The 27228-nt window shown below is 40.8% G+C and overlaps 2 protein-coding genes across 6 annotated transcripts in view; one reads left to right on the forward strand and one right to left on the reverse strand.

Moving 5' to 3' along the window:
* The window catches only part of LOC133135672 (RNA-binding protein 47-like), a 35700-nt gene extending 22009 nt beyond the window's left edge, over window positions 1–13691 (forward strand). The window contains exons 2-5 of one of the 5 annotated variants that reach the window (XM_061252858.1): window positions 5287–6470; window positions 7319–7531; window positions 8640–8830; window positions 9391–13691. In XM_061252858.1, the coding sequence (XP_061108842.1) occupies window positions 5318–6470; window positions 7319–7531; window positions 8640–8830; window positions 9391–9654 (1821 nt within the window). In that variant the 5' untranslated portion in view covers window positions 5287–5317 and the 3' untranslated portion in view covers window positions 9655–13691. The remainder of the gene's footprint in view (window positions 1–5286; window positions 6471–7318; window positions 7532–8639; window positions 8831–9390) is intronic. The other 4 variants (XM_061252860.1, XM_061252859.1, XM_061252861.1 and 1 more) reach the window with 4 other exon arrangements.
* Window positions 13692–17322: 3631 nt separating this feature from the next.
* LOC133135936 (neuronal acetylcholine receptor subunit alpha-9-II-like) lies at window positions 17323–26308 on the reverse strand. The gene is made up of 5 exons (XM_061253308.1): window positions 26254–26308; window positions 25597–25742; window positions 19424–19578; window positions 18550–19082; window positions 17323–17921 (listed from the first exon to the last, which is right to left on the reverse strand). The coding sequence occupies exons 1-5, from the start codon at window positions 26300–26302 to the stop codon at window positions 17323–17325; spliced, it is 1482 nt and encodes a 493-aa protein (XP_061109292.1). The 5' UTR covers window positions 26303–26308.
* Window positions 26309–27228: the final 920 nt, after the last annotated feature.

Below are 27228 nucleotides of genomic sequence, written 5' to 3' on the forward strand. Positions count from 1 at the left end.
ATTTGCTGTGAAATTAGGTGTGAATTTTCTAGTTTATTGGGATTTTATTTGTTAATAGGCATACATCAAAAAAAGTACAAGTTAAACATAGGGATATGTATGATAAATTGGTTGTGTTTTGAAGACATATGTTTTACAGAACATTTTATATGTGTGCTTAAAGTGGTCCATTGGTCCATTTCAATGGTCTCTGAGTTTGTCTGTGGTTAGAATTGCGGTTGTTGTGGACAAGGGGATTTAGGAGTGCTGTTACAGGTGTTATTACCTATATGACATACACATGCAGTGTGCATGTGCAGTTTGGATATGTCATTCCTGGAAACAAATTATGATGACGGGTCACAGCAAACTAGAGCTTGCTTTACCTCGTGGAATCGTGTAAGCCTGCTACTGATATTTGTTTGACCCGAAACGTTTTTTGTTCACTACCATGTACCCCCAGCTTTGAGGTGAAAACATGAGCATAATACATGGCAAATATACAAATAAATTAACTAAATTTTAAAAAACAAAAAGCAAAAAAACATTTATCTTTTGGCCAATTTGATGACATGAGCAGACACAGGTTACATTCTCATGGCAAGAAACAGACTTTAGGAAATTAAAACTGACAAGATTCATTCCACTGTGCCCTTGTAGTATAATATCCCTGGGGCAGGAACGCAGCAAGATTAGGGCAATGGAGTGATTAGAAGCCTGTCAGGGGCTTTTCAATGTCACGCTGTTGATAGCCATGACAGTTCTAAAGTGAACATTGTTTTGGTCTGTTTTTACACTACCAAGAGTCATTAACGTTTTCAAATCATGTTTGGAAAAGTTCCAATGTACAGTATAAAGGGCTTAGATATCAAGCATTACATGCTGTAGTGGTATAATAGTTTGTGCAGAACTTTCTTTTTTCAAGGCATGGAAAGAAATATGAAGGGGACTTGTATGACACTCCAATTTGTCCTTTAGCGAACTTCCTCTTTGGATATAGGCTACACAAGAGAATGATCATTTGTTAAGATGTTGATTTGTTTAACTGACAACATATGTACACTACACAGCAAAATGTTCAGTGTAAAATAAACTGAGAGTACTTTAAATTCTGTTTGGGTTTGTCTGAATACCTGTTGCCCTCAGTTAATTAAAACTGGTTTGCATCCGTACATGTACATGTGAAAGCATTAAGAATTCTATCAGCACTATATTAGTAGCGATATTCTATATACAGAATTTTCCTGTTTGGGCATTGGAAATGCCAAGTCTAACTTAAGAGTCTTGTCAGTTTGAATAAGAGACTGCAACACAGAGTACATCATTTATAACTAATTTCTCCCTCATAGATGGAGTTATTTTAAAATTTGGAATATTCCAAAGGCGATAATCAAAATGACATCAGCTGTTCTTTTGAGTAAATCAGTGTCTATTCTGTGGGCAATGATTGCACATACTTGTGAAAACAGATTATGGAAGCACTCAATAAAGTTTTTCATTACAGGTATATTTTAACTTTTTCTGTTACTGTTGGGTAGGCATAGACTGAAGGTCCTTTTCTCTGTGACAGAAATAAAGCTTTCATATGCCCTGTAGCTACTCCTGTATGTCCAAAGAGCACTTGGTGGTCTGGAGTAAGGAATATATGAGACACACTCCTGCACTTTTCTCTTAAAGCCATTTTGACAGCATTGTTTTGTCTGTGAGATGCTAGATGTGATTTTTGTGCATTATAACCTAATCAACATTAAAATAATATGTCTTGGGCCACGTTAATTCTGATGTCTGTATGGCTTGTTGGAAAAGAGAGCGGCCATTTTGTGCCTCCGGTTATACTGTCTGGATGTGGGAGTTAAAAAGTCAGGGAATTTATAATCCTGTATGACCCCCCCCCCCCCCCCCTTCTCCTCTCTCTCTCCTCTCCCCTCCCTTTTTCTCTATTTCTCTCTCTACTTTTTCTCCCTCTGGTGTGTTTCTCGGAGCAGAGATTTGTGTTACCTGTGGTTAATCATCTACTTGCCACTGCCTCAGGTTTCCTCAGGGCCAGAAACACATTATCTTAAAGGTCAACGTCCTGCGAAACAGGGACAAGAAGGAGCAGGGGGCTGAATAACCATGCCTATAACCCAGAACGTTTATCTGTCTGCCCTCCCTGCCATTTTTATTACTGGCCAATTTTATTATATCTTCGACGTTAGAGAGGATCGCAAGCTCTACTTTATTTAAGAAAATAAGACTTTAGAAACCCCAAGAAACTCTACATAATTGATCAGCACTGTGCCATATGGCAGTTTGGCATCATGTGACTTGCTTTGTGGCCACTCAACCACAAATGCTCACACGCACAGACACACACAACACCACTGCCCATCCCCCATTTTCACTTCCTGTTCTCTTGTTTTACCAAAATGAAGTTTCACTTCCAGAAAACACTCTTCCAATGCGTACAGCGCTGGAGAAACAACATTGGCTAGCTGAACTGCATAACCGCCTGCGTCTGTAGTAGTGTACATGTGAAACTATTAAATAAGACGGCTTACATTTTTACAAGTGTGTCTTTCATAGCTTGGATAGTCCTTCATAAAAGCATTTCAATGGCAGAGATAATTGAATGCTGTTTTGTATGACACGTTTCACCCACTGTCAGTTTTTCAGCGCCATCCAGGGTGGGCTTCTCAGGTGATTTCCTGAAACTGAGTACAATGCACTGATGTGGCCATATTATGCATTATGGAAAAAGAAACAACAGAACATTGCGTTCAGTATGGCTGTATTTTTTTCACATGGTGTCAAAGTGTATTCCACAGTGTTTCAAAACACTTTGCAGTTACTTTTATGAAGGATAAGAAAGATCTTAATCAGTTCAGACAACAGCGGGAGCGAGAAATTAATCACTGTGGAACATTGTTAAAAGCAAAAAAAATGTCAAAAAGAGAGACAACAAATAAAAGCACATTCTCTATAAATTTGAATTCAATTGGTTTATGTGGAAATCCAACACGATCCCACACTCCGATAAGGAAGTAACTGCACTGTAAGAAAATGAGATTGTGACCTCTCCTCCCTGCCCTGGAATACAACTCTCAGTATCTGTGGGGTTGTGTCTCCTGTGGTACATGATCACAGAGACCAACACTACTAGAGTTACGCTTTCTTGTCCCTGGCATTATCCCACAAATATTTTTGATCTATTAGTTTTCATACAGGAACAATGTGCAAAAAGCACCGTGCCAGTACTGCAGCTCAGAATCTATGCCCAAACTCCATTTTGTAGAGCATCTGGCATCACACTGAGGCTCTTCCCCGGTGTTTGGTGCGTAACTGGACGGAGAATTAGGGTGAGATTTCTTTCACAGGACTAAATATTTGCTTTCTGGTGGCTATTCATGTCACAGGGTAAACAATCCGAGCTTCGGAAGCAACACTGAATCTGTTAGATTCCGCTTCGAAAACAACTTGAAGTTGTGGCGTGACACAAATAGGCTACACAGTGTTCCAGTTCAACTTTGGACTCTCTCACCTTCTAAGGCTGGGAATGCTAGACACTCCCAAAGTCAAAGGGCCTGAAAGTACTTGAGGGCTTTTGTCTTTTTCCACACAAGTGAACTCTCCTCCTTATCCTTTTTTCGAATGATCATAGGGAGTCCATGTGTGTGATTCACTTAGTGTGTTGAAGTACGTGTTTCTCTTACTGATTTTGTCAGTTTGCTTGTTGTTATGGAAACACATTAATCGAAATATATATGACTCTTCTTTAGTCGTCTAATTGTTTAAAAACTGCTCTCTCAGCTTTCCTCCTCATTGCTGTCATAATTATCCACTTGCAAAATGCTTTTTATTTCTTTCTTTCCATGGCTTTCTCTCTCAAAAAATGTTTCCCTCTTTCTCTTCTATGAATCTTGTACAGTATGTGTTAAGTACAATGTTTAGATGGCTTGAAAAATCATTATTATGCATTATGTTCCTGTTTTGTTGTTTTTAATTTTTCATTTCATATCACATTTTATATGTTTCTGCTATTTTTGAGAGGCTATAAACATATTTTTAAAAAGCATCTCTGCTTCCCACCAATTCAGATGCCCGGTTGCTCTGACCTTGCAACCATTGTCTGAGTATTCTCGCTCCGGCCCTGATTGGCCCAGAGGTGTTCCGCTGAGTGAACTGCTAGTTATGCAGAAGCTTGTAGCCTTGGACACAAGCAGGGCTTAGCAGTGTGGGAGGAAAGAGAGGGAGGAGGATATCGGGTCTCACACACACACACAAACACACACACACTCACCATGTTGGCATGGCACAGTTGCCTAGTTACTCTGTACCCTTACCTCAGCCTAAAGTTGACCAAAGTCCAGATGACCTTGCAGCCAAAAACCGTTTGATTTGTCATAAAATTTTCCTTTGATTTCACAGGCAAACATAATAATCCTGTGAGCAAAATCTGGAATCTGGATGCCGAGAGGATCTAGGTTGAGAGACATTTTGAATGAAATTGACTAAATCAACAACAGTATAGCTCAGGTTTTACCCAGATATAGTCTGGCTACATCCTAGTCAGGTAGAAAATTAACTTTTCTACCAAATGTAGGCAGGTTTTGTCTGGATGAAATCTCAATGAATTTGCACAAAAATGTTCACTGGGTTGGTTGTTAATTATTTTTGCTTGTGGTTTCTACTTACTTTTTCTGAAGCTCATTTTTGTGCTGCTTCAGCATATTTACTTCTCTTAAAGTAAACATGCTGTATAATGTCTGCAGTCTTATGAAGATCAATGAGGACATTTCAGACTTTCCATTTGTTCCCCTGCTGGTTACAGAGCAAATTGGTAGCATTAGGGTATGCATTAACCTGCTGACTCTTGAAATAAAGTCACATGGTCAAAGTCACATGTTCCCACAGACATATCAACTTTGAACCCCATCCACCTCACCCCTCCCCCCCCACACACACACCAATTGTGTACGAGTAAACCATATGATCAAGTAAAACGTTGATCTGTTTTATTACCACCTTTCACCCACAACAAAAAGGGACAAAGGGTCACGATTTCAACATTATGAAGCAATAAAAAAAAAAAACAATTGTTCGAAACATCCAGTAAATATGCAGTATATCATATTATAATGTAATATGTTGTGAATTATGACCAGTGTAGTTAATAATAATATGACACCTCCCCAATGTTTCTAATGGTTCACAATTTCGAAAACAAGCCTTGTTCTTGTCATTCTCAGTTCTGTATGTGTAACAAATCATGTGAGATATTGGGTAAAACCACATCTGACAGCTTCTTCCTTGTATCTGTTCCCTCAGGCTCCATAACAGATTGGATGGTTTTGCCATAATGACAGCAGAGGACTCCGCCACGAAACCCAACACCATGAGCGCCCCCAACCCCAGCTCCCAGCCTGCCTGCTACCCTCATCAATCCCACCCCATGGTGCCCGAGGGGGTAGCCGGGGCCCCCAACGAGGCGGCCTTGGTGTCCCTGATGGAGCGTACGGGCTACGGCATGGTCCAGGAGAACGGCCAGCGGAAGTACGGTCCCCCGCCCAGTTGGGAGGGCTCGGCCCCACCACGGGGCTGCGAGATCTTCGTGGGGAAGATCCCGCGCGATGTCTACGAGGACGAGCTGGTGCCCATCTTTGAGTCGGTGGGCCGTATCTACGAGATGCGCCTGATGATGGACTTCGACGGGAAGAACCGGGGCTACGCCTTCGTCACGTACACCCAGAAGCACGAGGCCAAGCGGGCCGTGCGGGAGCTCAACAACTACGAGGTCCGCCCGGGCAGACTCCTGGGGGTGTGCTGCTCCGTGGACAACTGCCGCCTCTTCATCGGGGGCATCCCCAAGACCAAGAAGCGCGAGGAGATCCTGGAGGAGGTCTCCAAGGTGACGGAGGGCGTTCTGGACGTCATCGTGTACGCCAGCGCCGCCGACAAAATGAAGAACCGGGGCTTCGCCTTCGTGGAGTACGAGAGCCACCGGGCGGCGGCCATGGCCAGGAGGAAGCTGATGCCGGGCCGCATCCAGCTGTGGGGCCACCAGATCGCCGTGGACTGGGCGGAGCCGGAGATCGACGTGGACGAGGACGTGATGGAGACTGTGAAGATCCTCTACGTCCGCAACCTGATGATCGAGACGGCGGAGGAGACGTTGCGGCAGATCTTCGGCCAGTTCAACCCCGGCTGCGTGGAGCGCGTCAAAAAGATCCGCGATTACGCCTTCGTGCACTTCGCGAACCGCGGAGACGCCGTCCTGGCCATGGACAACCTCAACGGCACGGAAGTGGAGGGCTCTTGCATCGAAGTGACTCTCGCCAAGCCTGTCGACAAGGAGCAGTACACCCGCTACCAGAAGGCAGCAAAGGGGGCCACCCCTGCTCCAGAGACCTCCCAGACCAACTACATTTACCAGTGTGACCCCTACACCCTGACTTACTATGGGTACCCTTACAACGCACTGATAGGGCCCAACAGAGAATACTTCATCAAAGGTTAGATTTTATATTTTAGTTGTCTTAATTAATATTACATATTACATTTTTGGTCGTCTGCACGGCACAGAAGACCATGAAATGTAACTGATTGATCTGATGGTCTTCACTATAAGCTATCAGTGTTTTACACAATTCATTCCTCTTAATGTTGGCTAAATGTTTTGGTCTTGATTGAAAGCACACCGTCCCAATATTCTAATCTTTTCATTTTATATACTACCTGTATATAAAAAAATCTAAAATAATCCTACTCCAATGAAGATGTCAAGTGATTTTATGATGAGAAATTTAATTGACGCCTCTGAAGTTCCTCTCTAACACCTGTTTCTCATATTTATGAAACATATCTGGAGACCTACTACATATATCTCTGAGATACAGTATATAGACAAGAGATGAAATCAAGGAAAAACCTGTCAAAATATCCTTGGGCATTCCTTCTCATGTATATGCATAGACTGTAACACAGCACTGGAAACTCCAATTACGGTCTGGAACCTTCAGTAATTAGGTGGAGTAGATGGAGAGTAGATAAGTGGGAAAGATGGAAAGAATGCAGGAGGTTGCTAAATTGGTTAGCCTATAAAACCCTTGACCAGTGCAGTCAAACCCTACAAACTAAACTTAAAAATTCAAACACATTTTAAAAGAGCATCACTGTTCTGATAAAACACTGCCAGCAGTTTCCCGAAGTAAACCCACAACAGTGGAATTCCCCCGTCTATAACTGTGCCCAGCACGAAAGTGCCCGTTTGCATTCAGTAGTGTCTTTTATTTCCGTATGGGCTAGCCATTTCCCATCATGCCCCTCTCTGAACAGGAGCTTTTCTCCATGTTATCTCAAGCAGGTACTGTAAGAGGGCGGGGCCGTGCAGCCTCAGGGAGCAGGGCTACGGGGCCTCGAGGGTCTTATCTGGGGGGATACTCGGCCGGCCGTGGCATCTACAGCAGGTACCACGAGGGCAAGGCCAAGCTGCAGGACAAGCCATATGAGCTGGTGCCCAGCCTGGAGCTGGCAGCCGTCAACCCAGTGGGCATCAAGCCTGGCGCAAGTCAGTGTGAGAGCAATCATAAAATCCCACCTCTCGGAACCTGGTTTCCCTTCTTTCCCTGCTACACCCCAGTGAGCCATTGTCTACGTGGGGCATGGTGGTTCACTTTCTTTTTTCCAAAATTACCCTCTCTCTCTTGCTCTCGCTCTCCCCCCTCCCCCCTTTCTCTCTTTCTCTCTCTCTCTGCTTCCTTAACTAGCAGTATACAGGAGGGATTTCTGATTATTTCCAGCTTGCAATCATGAAACATTCAGGAGCTTCTTTGATTAACATAATCTATACATTAACCAGAATCAATTAAATGACCTCCAAATGAACTCTGCCCTGAATCTGACTTTAACATAGTGCTTCTGTTCAGTGCCGGTCCTTTGACCTTTACTGAGTCTTATATTTATCATATATAATAAGGCTTTGGAAGCTCAATGGGCTTTTGTTTGATTGAACAATGAACCTGACTCAAGGCTAATTTTGTGTGCCACTCACAGTCTAATCTGGTGGCACTTTCTCCTCATGAGTAAGATTACATTGAGCAAGTCTGGAACCAGCAGCAACCCCTCTGTGTTTGTCCCTCTCTTGCAATGGTGCTGTTATGTCGTGAACAAGTGGTTTCAAGTAGTGATTACGAGAGCATGTTTAGTCATGTGACCCAAGAAGGATTTTTGTTTTTACGTAAAGTACACACAACCTTGGATTACAGAACAGTTTTAACTATCTAAACCCTAAAGACATAGTGAGTGTGTAACACGGGTCATATGTATATAGGCATGTTTGAAAAGTTTGTTTCACCAGTTTAAAATGTCTGACATAAAGTGTTCACTACAATTTTTTTTTTATTCTATGCTTACTTCAATTTCTCTGGTTTTTGGGGATTGGCTCTTAAAGCATATCCTTGTTTTGAGCAGTTATGAGAATATTACAATTATTCACTCTAAGGTCAATTAAATGCATAGTAATCAGTATGTTATGCCATTTTACTGCTCCCCACATATTTCATGAACCCACACAAGCTGACAGGTGTTTTTGCATTTTGTTACTGCCCCCCCTGGTGGAAACATGTGGACCTGCGGCTCACCCATTTGACTGAAACGGCCTGTGTCTGTGTGTGTCCATGCAGTGGCCCTCCCAACTCTGGGGGGTCAGTACCCCGTATTCTCCAGTGGCCCCACAGCTAAGCTGTTGGAGGACGGGAAGATGCATGCGGTTGAGCACCTGATCAACCCCCTGGCCCTCCAGCATGACCCCACGACGGCTACCGCCGCAACTGCCACCGTCCTTCCCACTGTCTCCACCCCACCCCCATTCCAGGTGCTCCATGGTCCCATTACCAACATCCTCTCTCCCACCATCTCATCGCCTTTGTGTTACACATAGTCAGGCTCATGTCATCTTTTCTCTAAAGAAAAATATATGCTATATATATGAGCTTAATTAGCTTTACAGGGTTGATTCATAAATGGTTGTCATGCTGATGAGCCAAACACCTGCTATTTGGGGGTTCAGGCCGGCTGTTTTCCCTTTTATTTTTGCCTTTCCCTTTTGTAAAATCCAGCTTCGAATTAGTTTCAAAACATAGCTTGAGCTGGTCAAACCATGTTGAGTATGGAGCTGGTCTGAACTGGTCAAACAGCTACCAGCTGTTACAAAACCTAGCTTGAGCAGTTTTTTTCAGCAGGGTTTGTTTTTGTGAACGTCTTCTATGAAAAGACTATAAAAATAAACTGAATTTCACTGTGATTGTTTTTCACATTAAGGTCCATTGGTTGGGCAACCACTCAATTGAATTCAAGGATCGACTTGAATTGATTTTGACCTGTCTATGATTCAGCTTTTTCCATCAATCTGTGCATCCGCTCATTTCCCTACAGGGCCGTCCCATCACCCCGGTGTACGCCATGGCCCATAACCTCCAGCGCATCCCGACGGCCGCGGCGGCGGCAGGCCTTTACGGAGCTGGCTATGGGGCCAGCTATGTGCCCATTGCCGCGCCGACCACCGCCACCCTGGCGGCCCTGCAGAAGAACGCGGTGGTGGCAGCGGCCGCGTATGGGGGCTACGCCGGGTACGTACCTCAGGCCTTTCCCACCACCACCTTCCAGGTGCCCATTCACGACATCTACCAGACCTACTGAAAACCCCCGTTCATGACATCTACCAGACCTACTGAAGACCCCCGTTCACGACATCTACCAGACCTACTGAAGATGCCTGTTCATGACATCTACCAGACCTACTGAAGACCCCCGTTCATGACATCTACTAGACCTACTGAAGATGCCCGTTCACGACATCTACCAGACCTACTGAAGACGCCCATTCAGACATCTACCAGACCTACTGAAGATGCCCATTCACGACATCTACCAGACCTACTGAAGACCCCCGTTCATGACATCTACCAGACCTACTGAAGACGCCCATTCACGACATCTACCAGACCTACTGAAAACGCCCATTCAGACATCTACTAGACCTACTGAAGATGCCCGTTCACGACATCTACCAGACCTACTGAAGACGCCCATTCAGACATCTACCAGACCTACTGAAGATGCCCATTCACGACATCTACCAGACCTACTGAAGACCCCCGTTCATGACATCTACCAGACCTACTGAAGACGCCCATTCACGACATCTACCAGACCTACTGAAAACGCCCATTCAGACATCTACCAGACCTACTGAAGACGCCCATTCATGACATCTACCAGACCTACTGAAGACGCCTGTTCACGACATCTACCAGACCTACTGAAGACGCCTGTTCATGACATCTACCAGACCTACTGAAGACGCTCGTTCACGACATCCACCAGACCTACTGAAGACGCCCATTCATGACAACTACCAGACCTGCTGAAGACGCCCATTCAGGACATCTACAATACCTACTGAAGACGCCCACTCATGACATCTACCAGACCTACTGATGACGCCCATTCACAACCTCTACTATACCTACTGAAGACGCCCGTTCACGACATCTACCAGACCTACTGATGACGCCCATTCACAACATCTACTATACCTACTGAAGAACCCTCAAGCCCCCTACAGGGATGAAGAGGACACTGAAGGAACACTGAAGTCCCTTTTTTATCTGTTTGTCATTTGTTGGTTTGTACCCAAAGCTTGGGAGTTTTTAACTGAAATGAAATTAACTTTTAAAAATATTAACAAAAAACAGAACTTCAGGACAGAAACAAAAGAAGACCACTGAAGAAAAATGTGACAAAAAAGCATATATTTTGAGAAATACGACAGATGTTAACAGGAGTTAATATCTATCTCGAGTTTTATAGACAATTTAATGGGGTATTTTTGACATTTGCATCTTCCGTCCTTACACTGTCTACAGTTTAGAAAGAGGGTGTTTATCATTATTAATGTTCATGTTTTATTATTTTTACTGCTTTGGTTATGTTTTTGTGAATGTTATTCTTGCTCTTGAGGTGTTTTATCTTTATAAAATTATGTGATGCTGTATGAAGTTTTTATATCAGTGGTGCACTCCAGGATTAGATTGCTTTTCACTGAACATGTGTCTCTAAGAATGCATAATGACTGCACATGCAAAAGACAACCACACACTGTGACACTTAAGTCATGGTGATAATAAGAAAGAACTGGCACAGGTACTACTGACAATTGTTATTTTAATATTTTCAGCTTTGTTGAAACGTCTTGGGTATCAAACTTTCTTTTGAAAGATTGGAATGCTGAGATATACTGTACCTGAAGTCTGTGAGAATGTGACAGAATTTGGTTGACCTGAGGAATAGTACTATAAAGCTAGAACTCTTGTGGGCCTATTGTACTATTGACCTCTTAGAGCACTATAGAGTACAGTACATCTATAAGACTGAGGAAGCAGCAGATGAAGGTGTGAGGATGACTAGCTTCTGTGGTCCTCTACAACCAAGTGAGTGAGTTTCCCATAAAATGATGGTATATTTAAGTTTAAGTGTGTTTCTCTTATGTGACGTATCCTACATGTGATTTTAAAAATATATATATTTTGTAGCCTCTATTGCCACTGTGCTGGGCTTTCCACTATATTTAAATGGGAACGTTGCCCAAAATTACATTTTTTGGACTGACCAGTTATAATATGATAGAAAGGTACCCATTACAACAATATTATTTCCTTGTTTTCTATCTCAATTTCTGGAGAGTGTATGACTGGCACAATTAACATCACATCAACTCTCAATGTATAAGCAATACATAGGTACAGTATAAGTCAAAGACGTGTGTTTTGAATGCAGGACATAACCAGCAGCATATATAAACTAAAACTTTGAAAACATTTTTTTTAACGTTTTATCACTGTAGCATGTAGATTAAGACATAGTATGTCTTAGATTTGAATAGGGATGTCTGGAGAAAGAAATGTGAAAATGATCTTCTTACCAAAAGAAACACTCCTCTTGTACTTATTTTCTTTAGAGCCTGAAGCACTCCACAGGGGCTGATATTACATTCTATTTATCTTTCATTTTGTTTTGGATTCAGCACAGGAGACGACACATATATGAAAGAAGGGGACTTGGCATTTTGCAAGAAGTGTGAAAAAAGACACATTCATTGCCTGAATCTTGCTTTTGGGTCCATATGAGAAAGTTATTAGACACATTCCCTAATGTAATATCATATGCACTTTTCTGTACTCTGTGTCAGTATGAAGGACGTTGCATTTTGTACAGTACCGCACGTATACATGGTAAAATCCTGATAATGTTCTCAGTGCACTGTGTTGCCCCACAGTTCCTATCAGCTCCTCTGAGAACAACAGAAGTTTGAGTGCACTTACTTGAGTGTCATCAAGTATACGTGAATGCCTAATCTTTCACAGTACTTATACACCATTTCCTATTTTATATATGAGACCAGGTCTAGGTACAATACATGCATTTTGATGAAGTAACTTCTACATTTAAATTGAAGCCAAACAAATATGCAATAGAGGGGCGATTCTGTAGGTTGTCTATTTTCCAGCTGGGTTTCTCCACTGTAGTCTCAATGAAAGTAAGAATATTAGCTTGGATGTGTGAAAACTTTCGCAAAAAATGGTTTCTATTTAGGGTATCTTTTTCTATCTCAAGGGTTTTTTCTGTGGTTCGCTTTGAAATGTTTAATCAGAGCAAGCTGCACCCATTTTGTATTGGTGTATGTACGTGCCTTAAGGTTGCTTTAAATGTTTGGTCCTTCCTTTTCATTATTTTGAGAGTGTTTATATGACTATAATATTATTTCTGACAGGAGTAATGTCACTGTCCTTGTGTAACTGTCCCATGTCAGAGACTGTGGTCTATCTTGGCCAAAAGAGGGGATGGTACACAGCTATGTGATGCAGAAGAAAATACTTTGATGCTGGCATTGCTTGCTGCATGGACTTGCGTCTTGTTCCACTGTATTTCAATGTGTTTAAAAATTTTGGTATTACCTTGCTGGAACAGGAACTTTGATGCCCATGCAGTGTTCGTAGCCTGTTTAAAGGCTGTCCTTGTGGTGTTTGGAAATGTTTTTAACCTATAAAATATTCCTTATTAACTCTCATTATGACAACAGGCATCAGGACATATTTAATATATGCAGTGAGAGTGTGTTGTATGTGAAGCTAAGCAAAAATACTGAGAAGATATAGTATAATATATTTGGAAGAAACATATCCGATGACTTTATTTCTCTTTTTACATAACCTCAACCCCATCTGTTTGCCAAAGTGTCCAACTGATATTAGAACATTTGATAAAAAAGTTCATATTATGTGTTGTGCTAATATGTTATAAAACGAGGAGGAGGGCAAAGTGCTCCCTAATCCATTTCAGAGAGTATGCAGTTTCATTTAAACTCAATTCTGACTTAGGGAATTGGCACGCCTCCTATGAAGAACCCATTATTCTCCTGCGATCATTTCACTAACACTACATAAGTAGTATCCTTAACTTGAAAAGGTTTCTAGCTACTTAAACGAACAATGCTTTAATAGTCTATGAAATATTTAGACAATGTTTTAGTGTGCCTTTTTGCCAAAATGTACTTTGTCTTCTGTATCTTCTTAGGACTTTTATCTGTTTTCTATTTTTTGTGATGTTTTAAAAAACTTATTCAGGACTATTTGTCTTTATAGTTGTAAGTAGTTAATAAAGCATTTTAAAAAGGAGACTAGTTTGGTTTTTAATTTGTATAGAACTGAAAGCATTACTCACAAGTTATCACCATGCACTGTCAATTTGACTTTAACTGGTATAACCACCATATTACTGTTGAAGAGTGTATACCAGCATTGTCTATCAAAATAAGCACCATGTACACATACTTTGCAAGGCTGTAATACCTACACATATGGATGTAAATACCCTCAAAAGCTGGCAGTCTGCACTTTAACCTCATATTCATTGTTTTATTTATCAAATCCAACAGCCAACACAACATTAATTGTGTCACTGACCAAATACTTATGGACTGCACTGTATATATTACGTCCAACCTGGCTATCTCAAAGGTTCTGTGAACTAAAGGAGAACCAACTGACATTGCTAAAAATTAGTACAAACAATAGGAGATTCTGATATGTTCAAATTGCACCATTTGCACCATTTAATATTGTAGCTTGCTAGAAATGAGCATGGTGCCTAATGTATCTTGTTAGCAATATTTGAGAGAGCTTGATTAATAAATACCTGTATCCTGTTCTTTCTCATAGAAACTAATATGCAAACACAGTATTTATTATCTGTCAAGACTTGCAATACAGAAAATGAAAAGAATTCCAGCCAATCCAAAAACATTATGCTTTTTCTAAGGATACCTTTAGATGGCACTGTGGACACACAAGAGAGCTGACAAAGTATTTCCTTCCTTTCAGTCAGAGTATTGATTTGACCCACAAATTAAACGAAACCTAACCAAAGCTTGACAACTTCACACTTAAACCCAACCCAAGACTAAGTCCTTATCTGACCCTTGGCTGTTCCAAACAATGTTAATCCTGATATTAATGCACTTTCCTTAAAATGTCATGATACTGACTGGACCTAGTTATAAGAAGTGGTGTTATTACTCGCATAAGAACAATCATGTTACCATGAACAGAACTTACAGATTTACATATTTGTAAAAAATGTTGCGCTCATATACTGTTCAATATGATAAATATGCTTTTCATTTCTGAAGAAGTGGATAGGTGGGCATCTTGAAATCTTTCCTCGTCACTTATTTTATAATTGTAAGCATTATGGGCGTAAGATGTGTGCATTATACAGAGTGATAATAAAAGTAAAACATTATTCTTTAAAACAGATTTAGCTTCTTCCATTTTTAAAGCTGAGAGAGCCATAGCCTTTCGACATTTTATTATTGTAAGCATATAGTTATGGAAATGTGTAATATTATCTTGTTTACGATCATTACTTGGCTATTTATCATATCCTTCTCTTGAAGGATTATTCCTCTTTCATTTTATTCACGTCATTATAAGAAGATTATAATGGAAACTGCTGGTTGTTGATGGGTAATTGGAACTATTTTATTTTCAAAAACATTTCTAAAAACCTAAAATAAAACAAATAGCTAGAAAATTCAAGATTACTCTGCAAGAAGGTGAATGTGAAAAAAATAATAATAATAATTTGAGAAAAGGAGCACAAAACTATGATCTGTACATACTGTACATTATGCACATTTTGTATTTTCTTTCTGGACACACAAGTTACACAATGTATATACTATATATACTATGTTTAAAGTCAGTGCAAAATGTTGAGAATGCTTGAGAGCGCAATTTAAAAAAATGGTTGTTCCTTTTTATTTACAACCATTTTTGTTTTGTTGTGTTAATAAACCATAGCATGCTTTAAAGAAAAACAGCAACACATTGGGTTTAGTAGTCAAACTACTTTTTTCATAGCAAATACTATTTCATATCCCAGGCTACAATGCAGATATTTTCATTTTTGTATTTAATTTTAAAACCTCTCTTCAGGAGAGGGCTGGCAATCAGATGCTTGTAATTTGCTCAGGTTTCACATTAGGCCCTGTGTGTGCATACTGAGTGCAACTGGAGGCACAATCAATTACTGTGAGCGCATGTTAAAGCACCCAGAGCTAAACAGCAATGATATTTCCTATGAACTAACGGGAAGAATTTCACATGACGAAGACCTCGCTGGTCGAAACGTTACAGGAACAAACTCATTAGAGCATAACATTCATTCTTTTTTCTCTGATAGCTGCATTTTTTTTGTCCTGCACCTGTACCCTACTTGGGTTGGATCTGCACAACAGCCTTTTCTTTTTGCTTTGAGTGAATTACCACATGCCTTAGGAACTGTATTCTAAGGGTAAATATAAAAACACATAATAAATTATTACAGAGCGAGATGTCTTTGATTCAGTCTTGGCTCGGTCACCTCAGGAAAGAATTGAGCATTTATGTTATATTATTTAATGTGTTAGCCTTCTCTGTTCTATGTTTCTTCCATTTATGAGGTGGGATATTTCCTGAACAAGCTGAAGGAAGTGTTGCCTTGAACAAAACCCTTTCAGAACAGTGAGACTATTTATAAGTCCAGCCATCAATAAGAACAGCTTCCCTGGACATGCAATATGAGCAAACAGAGGTCAACTGCTGACTGCATCCAAGTCAAATAGAAATGAGGTGGGTGGATTACCAGATAATGTGAAAAACATGGATTCCTGAAAACCCTCGGTATATGTGTGGTCTGCTTCTTATTTCAAAAAGCTAAGCTTCCCCCAGGCAGAAATCTTCCCCTGAAAATGGATTAAATCTCATTCCGCTTGCGCTAATCAAGGTGTGTAGCACATTATATTGGTTTATTAAGTACAATTTTATTCCCAAAACATGGTACAGTCCAGTTATTCTTTTGTACAGTACAGTACATTTCAGGCCCTTTCATTTTCTGAGTTTCACATTAGCTGTGTTTAAGAGCCCTGCCCCTCTGAGATGACAGTTTGTCTGCCTTTGTCATACACCATAAGGCCAAATGCATGAAAATACATTATTGATGCGCATTCACAGTGTGTGTGGATTGTCTTACATCTTGCACCACGTTTGAAAGCAAAGCCGGTCATTAACAATTTAATGCATTGTTTTGGAAGAGAAAATACTATAACATTGAACCTTGGGAGGAGCCATTGTGGTTCAGCATTAGCATCTGGTTTCCAGCAGGTGAACCAGATACAGCATGGTTATGTTCTCCAGCATGGAGAATGTTCCAGAAGCATCACTAATAGGAAATTAAAGATCATCTTACCAGCTTGCATACAATCATTAACAACTGTAACACACAGTACAGTTTGTTAAAGGTTGGTACTGCAAAAGACAATTGTAGAGCAGAAAATTTCAATTTCATATCAATAATTTAAACCTGATACTCAGTAAAGTCACAGGGCTTAAACTTTGGTATTGCTTTCTGTCATGGTAAATGGTAAATGGTTGGCATTTATATAGCGCCTTTATCCAAAGCGCTGTCATCATCACATACTGTATGTACGTACAGTACATATGATGAGGGGCGGATATTTGACTCTGATGTAACTGGAGGCCCACAATTTTACAAACACTGCTAGTGCTGATGCCAATAAGATCAATGTTAATCCATGTTCTATAACATGACACCTTCAATAATTTATGCCAGGATAAAAAAAAGAAAAAATCACTTGAAATACATATTTACAACTTAGTTGTTTTTTTTTGCAAACAAATGAATAACGATTGGGAGAACATCACATAAACGAATCAAAGGCAATTGAGAATTAACAGGCATTAAATGTCAGGGGGCTTTGCCAATGACCAGCACGCTCATGAGGAAGACCATGATGAAGAAGATCCACATGAAGAAGCGGTCCATGACCTTGGCCACCTTCTTCCACTCGGCGCCCTTGGCGCAGGTCGCCCTCTGTTCTCGGAAGCAGTTGGCGATGTACTCAACGTTCCTTATGAGCACGTCGTGGTGCCTGCAGGTGCACGCGTACGGCGGCACATTCTCGGTGCAGCAGGCCTCATCCTTCTGACAGCCGTTGAAGTCGCCCATGAAGCCGTCGTACTTCCTGCAGTCCTGGGAGAGCGCGCGGGGCTGCTTCTCGCCGTGGTGCCGGGAGCGGTGGCCGTCGTGGTGGTGCCGGTGCTTCTTCACGTCTCCGTTGGTGTGGGGTTCGTCGGCGTGCAGCGGGCTCTTCTCGGTCTGCGGCGTGGTGCAGTTCTCACCCACCTCGTACACAAAGAAGATCTTGGACATGTAGTCGATGATGATCACCTTGGCCCATTGAGGGACGGGTTTGGCCTCCGCACCGCAGAAATGGATGTTCATGATGAAGATAGTCAGGGCGGTGGAGGCCGTGATCATGGTCATTGTTGCTATGTAGTATTTCCCTGGGTGGACCAGAAGAGACAAAACACGAACACTCTCAGGAATAAAGGTATTAAAAGTGCCTGAAAAGGTACAAATGCTTGTTGTTGGGGCAGTACCCTATTGGTACATGAGACTATACCCCTTGTCAGCAATATACCATTAATTTACTATTGGGGAATTTGATCATTGAAGAACAAAAATGTACCTCCACTGTCATTTCTGAGAGTGAATGATAATTCTTGCAGCATCATTAACAAAAGCCACCAATGGGTGTAATGTTAACAACAACAATTACTAGAAGAAGAAAAATAAGAAGGAGGATGAGTATGTATTGTGGTTACAAATTCAAAGAAAAAAAGAAACCACATTCTTGTCAGAAGCATAAAATTAATGTTTCTAACAAATTTTTCCAGAAAATAGGCCTACTTGATAAATGAATCTATAAGTAACCCAAAAAGTCCACTTTAGATTTCACAAGTAAGCAACTAAAAACTAGTTTAAGAATAAAGAACATTAGAACTACTTTTTGTTCAAGAGAAGTTCTAGGGATGACTCTTAAGAATAAGAAGAAAAAGTCAAAGAAGGAGGTGGAGGAGGAGGTCAGGAAGGGCCCGCAGGATTCCAGCAGCAGCCCCCGTGCTCTCTCACCTATGAGCGGCACGCTCTCTGAGGGCGGCATGCTCTCCGCCACCATGAGCTGGAAGACAGTGAGAGCCAGCAGCACCGTGACGCCCAGGGACACCTTCTCCCCGGAGTCAGCCGGCAGGTAGAAGCCCAGCGGGGCCAGGAAGGAGATCATGACGCAGGGGATGAGCAGGTTGAAGATGTAGAAGGAGGAGCGTCTCTTGAGCAGCACGGTGTAGGTGATGTCTGGGTAGGGGTCTGAGCAGCAGCCGTACATGATGACGTTCTTGGTGGCCGGCATGCCGTGGCACTCCCACTCCACGTTCTCCACGAAGTCCGACAGGTCGCCGCTGTTCATCCCCATGGTGATGTCCACCTGGTTGCCGTTGTAGGTCCAGGAGCCGAAGGTGAGGTTGCACTGCTGGTTGTCGAAGGGGAAGTAGGACACGTCCACCACGCAGGAGCTCTTGGTGATGGCCGGGGAGTCCCAGGTGATCTCGCCCGTATAGCGCAAGACCACGTTGGTGTCTACCGGGCCCGAGAAGTCATCGTCCGCTCTGAAAGAGAGCACAGGAAAAGTGACTCACAAAGAGTGACTCATACAGTAGTATGTATACTAACACAAACATTTTCCATAGGTTGGTTAAGGAGGTAGAATCTTAATCATTTTTAAAAAATGAGTTTCGTTTTTGCCCCATTTTCATAATTCCTCTCTTGGTTGCCTAATGAATATGCAATTTAAGGAGTTCAAAGGGTCTCTTAGGGCATGATAATGGTGGGAAAGAATGCTCTCAACATGGTCAGTAACATAACAGTAGCTTTTTCAAAGACAGGGCTACTCTTATTGTCTTTATTTATTCAATTTGGTTACGCACTCTTTTTGAACGTACTGGCGTACTTGTTATAGAGGACGATGTCGGGTCTCCAGACCAGGTTGCTGGGGATACGGATGACCTCCAGGCCGTCATAGGCTTCTTTGTCCCACTTCAGATAGGTATCATGCCACGTCTGTCTGATCCACAGGTATGCTATCAGCACCTGGTTTCTTTCGTCCTATACCACATAGAGATACGACATTCGCAATTAAGGACATTGGCCCGTCTTTACGTGGTTAGTTTATATTTCATAGGATTTTTAAATGCACAGCAATGAAAGTAATACTGGTCAGTTCAATGTCTAGAATGAAGCATGGCCAGAGCAAAATCTTTCCTGTTTTCAGAAAATTAACTCATTTATAAATATATACAGTCAGGTCCATAAATATTGGGACATCGACACAATTCTCCTCTTTTTGGCTCTATACACCACAATGGATTTAACTGCAGACTTTCAGCTTTAATTTGAGGGTATTGACATCCAAATCAGGTGAACGGTGTAGGAATTACAACAGCTTGTATATGTGCCTCCCACTTTTTAAGGGACCAAAAGTAATGGGACAACTTTAACATAATAAATAAATAATCATAAATCAAGCTTTCACTTTTTAATACTTGGTTGCAAATTCTTTGCAGTCAACTACAGCCTGAAGTCTGGAACGCACAGACATCACCAGACGCTGGGTTTCATCCCTGGTGATGCTCTGCCAGGCCTCAATTGCAACTGTCTTCAGTTCCTGCTTGTTCTTGGAGCATTTTCCCTTCAGTTTTGTCTTCAGCAAGTGAAATGCATGGGACCAAAAGTAATGGGACAATTGGCTGCTCAGCTGTTCCATGGCCAGGTGTGTGTTATTCCCTCATTATCTCATTTACAATGAGCAGATGAAAGGTCTAGAGTTAATTTCAAGTGTGCTATTTGCATTTGGAATCTGTTGCTGTCAACTCTCAATATGAGATCCAAAGAGCTGTCACTATCAGTGAAGGAAGCCATCATTAGGCTGAAAAATCAAAACAAACCCATCAGAGAGATAGCAAAAACATTAGATGTGGCCAAATCAACTGTTTGGAACAGTTAAAAAGAAAGAACGCACCGGTGTGCTCAGCAACACCAAAAGACCCGGAAGACCACGGAAAACAACTGTGGTGGATGACAGAAGAATTCTTTCCCTGGTGAAGAAAAAGCCCTTCACAACAGTTGGCCAGATCAAGAACACTCTCCAGGAGGTAGGTGTATGTGTGTCAAAGTCAACAATCAAGGGAAGACTTCACCAGAGTGAATACAGAGGGTTCACCACAAGATTGGTGAGCCTCAAAAACAGGAAGACCAGATTAGAGTTTGCCAAACAACATCAAAAAAAGCCTTCACAGTTCTGGAACAACATCCTATGGACAGATGAGACAAAGATCAACTTGTACCAGAAAGAGAAGTGTACGGAGAAGGAAAGGAACTGCTCATGATCCAAAACATACCGCCTCATCAGTGAAGCATGGTGGTGGTAGTGTCATGGCGTGGGCATGTATGGCTGCCAATGGAACTGGTTCCCTTGTATTTATTGATGATGTGACTGCTGACAAAAGCAGTAGGATGAATTCTGAAGTGTTTTGAGCAATATTATCTGCTCATATTCAGCCAAATGCTTCAGAACTCATTGGACGGTGCTTCACAGTGCAGATGGACAATGACCCGAAGCATACTGCGTAAGCAACCAAAGAGTTTTTTAAGGCAAAGAAGTGGAATGTTATGCAATGGCCAAGTCAATCACCTGACCTGAATCCGATTAAACAGGCATTTCATTTGCTGAAGACAAAACTGAAGGGAAAATGCCCCAAGAACAAGCAGGAACTGAAGACAGTTGCAGTAGAGGCCTGGCAGAGCATCACCAGGGATGAAACCCAGTGTCTGGTGATGTCTATGCGTTCCAGACTTCAGGCTGTAATTGACTGCAAAGGATTTGCAACCAAGTATTAAAAAGTGAAAGTTTGATTTATGATTGTTAAAGTTGTCCCATTACTTTTGGTCCCTTAAAAAGTGGGAGGCACATATACAAACTGTTGTAATTCCTACACCGTTCGCCTGATTTGGATGAAAATACCCTCAAATTAAAGCTGAAAGTCTGCAGTCATTTCATTTCAAATCCATTGTGGTGGTGTATAGAGCCAAAAAGAAGATAATTGTGTCGATGTCCCAATATTTATGGACCTGACTGTATATATGAAGATGTGAGCCAGTTCCAAGTAACTGTGAACCAGTTCCAAGTATTCCCATCTGGTTGAGATAAGGTGATGACCAGTGATGGCAAATAATGGATTAAATATAATCTTGATTGTGTAATCAGCCCACAAAAATGAAGTACCTGTGATCAGCCCTGGAGACTTTAGAATCTGAATTATTGGCACACTTAATAAAAATGGAGAATAAAGGCTGCATATAATAAACAACTATAATAAACTATATACTTCCATTTCAATTTGTTTTTTATGAAGTAATCTAATTTCTTCCAAAAACCACAGGTACAAGAATTAATTCAACAAAGAATTAACAAATTCTACAAAGTCCCAGGAAATCTTGGCTGAAAATCTGATTGCCTCTGCTCAGACAACGTCAAACACAATTCACTCAGAAATAGCCATCTCAGTCTCCAGACTTCAATTCCATGAAAAAGATGGTCTGAACTGAGTATCCCAAGGATATCACAGATTCTGAAAAGTTCTGTATCAAGGAATGGTTTAGAATTCCTCCAAATGTGTTCCCTAACCTTATCACAAATTATGCGGCAGTCATCCATGCCAGCGGTGTTTTGTATATTAAAGCATTAAACCAGGGATGCTAATAATTGTGGAATCTGCTTTTGGGGAAATAAATGCTTTATTTGAAAAATGTAAGACCTTGGTTGATTCCATTGAATCATTAATAAAGCGCACTACTTTACGCATGTTGGAAAATAAAGCTTATGTCATGTTATTTTTTCATTTACAGCACTTTGTGTACTTGTTTATCAAGCCCTGGATTCTGGAGCCCACTGTACATACACACACGAACACATGTACACACACACATGCACACACACACACACACACACACACACACACACACACAAACACAGACACTCGCACAAGCACACTACATATTTCACGTACACATGCAAGCACTCCACACATCCAGGCATACACAGACCACATGTATACACCTTCATAGGAGTACAAGCAGGAAATGAGTGTAAGTATTGTGGCTACACATTCAAAGAAAAAAAGAAACCACATTCTTGTCAGAAGCATAACGCTAATGTTTCAAATTTTTTCCATAAAATAGGCCTACTTGATAAATGAAACTGCAAGTAATCCAAACGTACAAAAATATGATTAATATGATAATAGATTCGACCACCTTTTGAATGGTATAAGATGATGTTACTCATTACATTTTAGTCATGTAATGTACAACCAGTACTATGATACATTATCAGGTAATCTACATAGAACTAGTTCTATTTTTTTTTTTTTAAAGCATCGAAACATCGTAAACTACTTTTTGTCCAAAAACAGGTCTAGGGATGAAGTTTACAAATTGCTGGATATTATTTTGTCATGTAAAAACATCATGGAGGATATATGTGTCAAAACATTTTAACTGACATGAGTTTATAAACCCAAATTAATTGAATACTCCAAACTTAGGCCAATGAAATGAACATAAGGACCATTTACAATACATTTTTCTTAGATTGACATTCTAAGTTTATGCAATATTGTGTGTGGTTTAAAAATAATGTGTGTTTTTGTCATGCACATAGAATGTAATTTAGTCTTATTTCTGTACATATAGCGGAAAGATTATCTCCATCTACGGAAAATCTAATCAAACCAAACCTAAACTAGCATAATATATATACAGACTTCAAAGTTAAATTCTGCAAAATCAAAAAATATAAATAGCAAGCAATTAAAAATGTATTAAATCAAAGTTATGCAAGTGACACAAAGATGATGCTTTCCTGACTGGACACTTGAAGCCCTGGCAAGGATGACTCACACACAGGAAATCGCATCACTGATAGGATACTGTAACGGCTCCAGACTGTCAGACTGGCTGAAATCAAGACAGAGCAGTCAATGTCAAGCAGAATCCAGACCCAGGGCCGTATCATTGGCCAACAACAATGCAGTTTTGCCATAGGGACAAAGAGCAGCGCTTCTCCAAGGTAACAGGACACACCGGTCGGAATCTACCTTATTAAGTATTCCATCTCTGTAACCGTGACACCACCTGACTGATTGAGGCAAGTGTTTAAGTCCTTAGAGTAAATGGGGTAGTATTTTTACAGAGCGATACCGATACAGGTGTGTGTGTGCGTGTGTGTGAACATGTGTGTATGCCTGTGTACGTGTGTGTGTGGGAGGGAGATAAAGGAAGGAATATGTTTTTAGCATACACACGCACACACACACACACATGCACACACATAGCAGTATCGCTCTGTAAAAATACACATCATCCCAAAAATATCGCAAAAGAGTAACGGAAACTGACAGAAGGCACATTGGTGTAAAACAAACAAATGGAATTGGCAAACACAAATATGTTTCCAGGGCTAGTAAGTATACGCATCCAGTTTGCAATTTTTTACAATCACTTTTCCACTTATCTCACAGATTTGTGCACAATTTACAAAACCTTAGACAAAACACTCGAAAGGGTCAGTACTTGTAACACAATGCATTTTGAAATGCTAATACTGATGTTAAGATCAAGTGATTTATTTCAGCAAACAAATTATTTTAGGTATTGTATTCAGGCTATTGAAAAAGTGTTTTATTTTGAAAAATGCATTTTGATTATCTGTTATGATTTTGTGTCTACAGCTTTGAAAAACAACAACCTCAGGGTTTTGGAAATTAGTGCCAAATTGATTGTAAAAATACTATATAAACTGTGGAGGATGATTAAACATTTTCTCTCAAAAAAATATAAAATTAGACAAAAAACCTTTTGAATTAAGTTAGTTATGCATTGCATGGCAGCCATATTGCCGTCGGTGTGTGAGTGTGTGTATGAATGGGTGAATGAAAAGCATCAATGAGAATGAGAAGAATGAGAAGCTTTGGCTAAAGGCAGTATATAAATGCCAGCCATTTACCATTAGATGAACACTGTCTATTCCCTGAAACAATCTCACCAGCCCAACCCACTCAAACAAGAATCCATATATGAGTAATAATCAACACGTTTTAGCTCAAAAGAACAGAGAAACGATGACTGTATACATTTTATTGTACGTGGCTTTTTGGTGATTAGGAACAATATCTGATCTTCCCGTTGAGCAAGGAAGTTAAAAATTATTAACAGCAGTGTGACTTAAATATTTTTAATACTGCATTTCAACAATTTCTATGTTGCAGTACAATTTCAAATGATTGGTGTAAGGCAAAGGCTGCTCACTCCTGTTCCCCAGAGAGTAAACATTGACTCAACATTAATAGGAGTAAAGCCATTGAAACAAATACTCAAAGATAAAATTCTAGCAGGTCTACAGATAACATGTCAACAGTTTTAAGCCAGTTTGAGCTTTAGCTTTTTGGAGTGTAATGAGACCTATGTCCAAACTTCCAAAGATAACTCAAACAGTTAACAAAGATAAACAGTCCAGTGAGGTTTCTGCCACTGTCCTATGAAAGAATAATACCATGCAGGAATCACCAAAATTACATGTTTTTCAGTTTAATGTACATGAATACATTTTGATTTCTAGAGCAATTGCCACGATTAAAATTCATGTCACTGAAAACTCAAGAAAGATAAACAGTTGAGTGGAGTCTGTGCCTCAAGTCCTATGAAGGAATCATACCATGCAGGAATCATCAAAATGACACATTTTTCAGTTTCTGGAGCAATTACTCCAGAACTTGAAGAATTGGACTTCTGGTGCAATTATCACCACTAAACAACTAAAAGTTCTCAGCAAAACTCAAGAAACGGCTTATGAACTGTTTAGCTCAGAGTTTCAACTCCCATGGCCACCCACAGGCCTGTCTCAGGAAAGCGGTGTATTCATGTGTCATCATTACTAATTAACACAATCTTTGGGCCACACAGGGGCCCATACATTTGTAGCTGTGTATAGTTTAGTTATAGTGCTTGCCCCCACCCTAATCTCCATCTCTATACCCTCTCCTCCTTCTTCCCTGCTGCAGGACTTACCATGTCTTTGATCTGGGACAGGGTGATCTGCAAGGTGACGTTCAGAGCCTTGTCTGTGTCCTCCACCGGCCGAAGGGCGTTGGAATAGTTGTACATCAGGTCATTAAGAAGCTTCCGGGCATACTCGCCCTGGGCTGAGCGACCCACTGAGGGTTTGTGGGGGGAGGGGGAGACGTCATCATGAGCACAGACAGGGGAATGTTATGTTATAGCGCATTACAGACGTTTAGCAGACGCTCGTTTCCAAAGCAACCTGCACAGCTGCCTGTCCCAACACAGAGAGTCTGTCCCAGTACAGACAGAAAGTACAACGGACTGTACACATACAGATGTGCCTGCCCTTTGAGTACTGCGCTGGCGTATGGTGCCAATGCAATCAGTTTTTTCCCCCCTATAATATCACCGAATTAATGATTGATTTTTTTGATTAACACACTCAAAAGTTTTCCACATTGATTTTTTTTGTTAGAAAATGGCTTGTAAAAACATTCGTATCACAACATTGATGTTGCCATCTGTAAGTAAAATAAATAAATAAGTAAGTACATAAAAACTACTGAATAATTAACCTAGAAAAATTATATTGAAGCAGTATTTTGTATAAAAAACTAACCCCATTGAACAAATGCTCAATAATGAGATAGATTTTGGCCTTACCTTCCATGAACAACATGAGGAAACCAGCAATTAGAACCATTCTTTTCATTTTAAGAAATGAAACAAGCCAAACGGACAGACAAATAGAAGTAAACGGGCAGCCAAAAGCGAGTCTGAGAAGGCTACTTGAGGCACCGCCCAGTCTATTTACATGTCGTTCAACCCCAATTAAACCCAAATGTAGGAGAGCAGCACACCGTTTCCGTTGGCTTCATCCATCAAGTACTCAGTGTGTGGCTTTCCCAGGTACGTGGTACCGTACCGCGTTCGCTTGTGGAATCGGACCCGGGCTATCACGTAGCATGCCGAGGGGAGGAAATTAGACGCTCCAGACAACTGGCTCACTGCACACGCTAGCCTTTCATCAACTGTCAGATCTGACTGACAGGTAGACGACATGGATCAAGACAGCTAGATTATGTAGTAGATACAAGAATGGAGGATGTATGAAACAAGAGGTGAAAGACATCCTCGTTATGCACAGCTTGTTCTTGTTCTTGTTCTTCTTATTATTATTAGCCTACTGTCTGACAATTATTAAAGCAGCACTGTAATTTCTTGTTTTATATGGAGGCCTGCAACAAGTTTTGAAATGGCCCAAGAGGATTCATTTTGTTGTTTATCTGTTATTCAAAACTGATCACTGTACACAGTCAGACAGGCCAAATATATACCAAAGGTTCCACTAAGCATTTAAGCTGCTGCAATTTTAGAAGAAGCTTGGCCAAAGTTCACCCCCCTCAGAGAAAGGCTAGAGAAAGCTTCCATGTGATGTTTCTGAGAGATTTTAAAATTAACATATCAAATTATATGTAATACTGCTAATATTTTTTTTAAATCATAAAATAGCATCAATTTCTTATGTATCGTACCATCCACTGGAAACATGCTATTTTTCTGTATTCTGTTCTTTTGTATTCATTTATTTGTGTACGTCTAGTTTAGGCCATAAAAAGTGCAATGAAAGCAGTTTTT

The sequence above is a fragment of the Conger conger genome, chromosome 8 (genome assembly GCF_963514075.1).
Source record: "Conger conger chromosome 8, fConCon1.1, whole genome shotgun sequence".
Classification (NCBI taxonomy): domain Eukaryota; kingdom Metazoa; phylum Chordata; class Actinopteri; order Anguilliformes; family Congridae; genus Conger; species Conger conger.

Coding starts and splice junctions, on each gene's coding strand:
- LOC133135936 (XM_061253308.1), bottom strand. CDS start 26,302: ATGAAAAGAATGGTTCTAATTGCTGGTTTCCTCATGTTGTTCATGGAA. Junction 25,743..26,253: donor CCTCATGTTGTTCATGGAAG/GTAAGGCCAAAA, acceptor ACAAACCCTCAG/TGGGTCGCTCAGCCCAGGGC. Junction 19,083..19,423: donor GACATCGTCCTCTATAACAA/GTACGCCAGTAC, acceptor GCTCTCTTTCAG/AGCGGACGATGACTTCTCGG.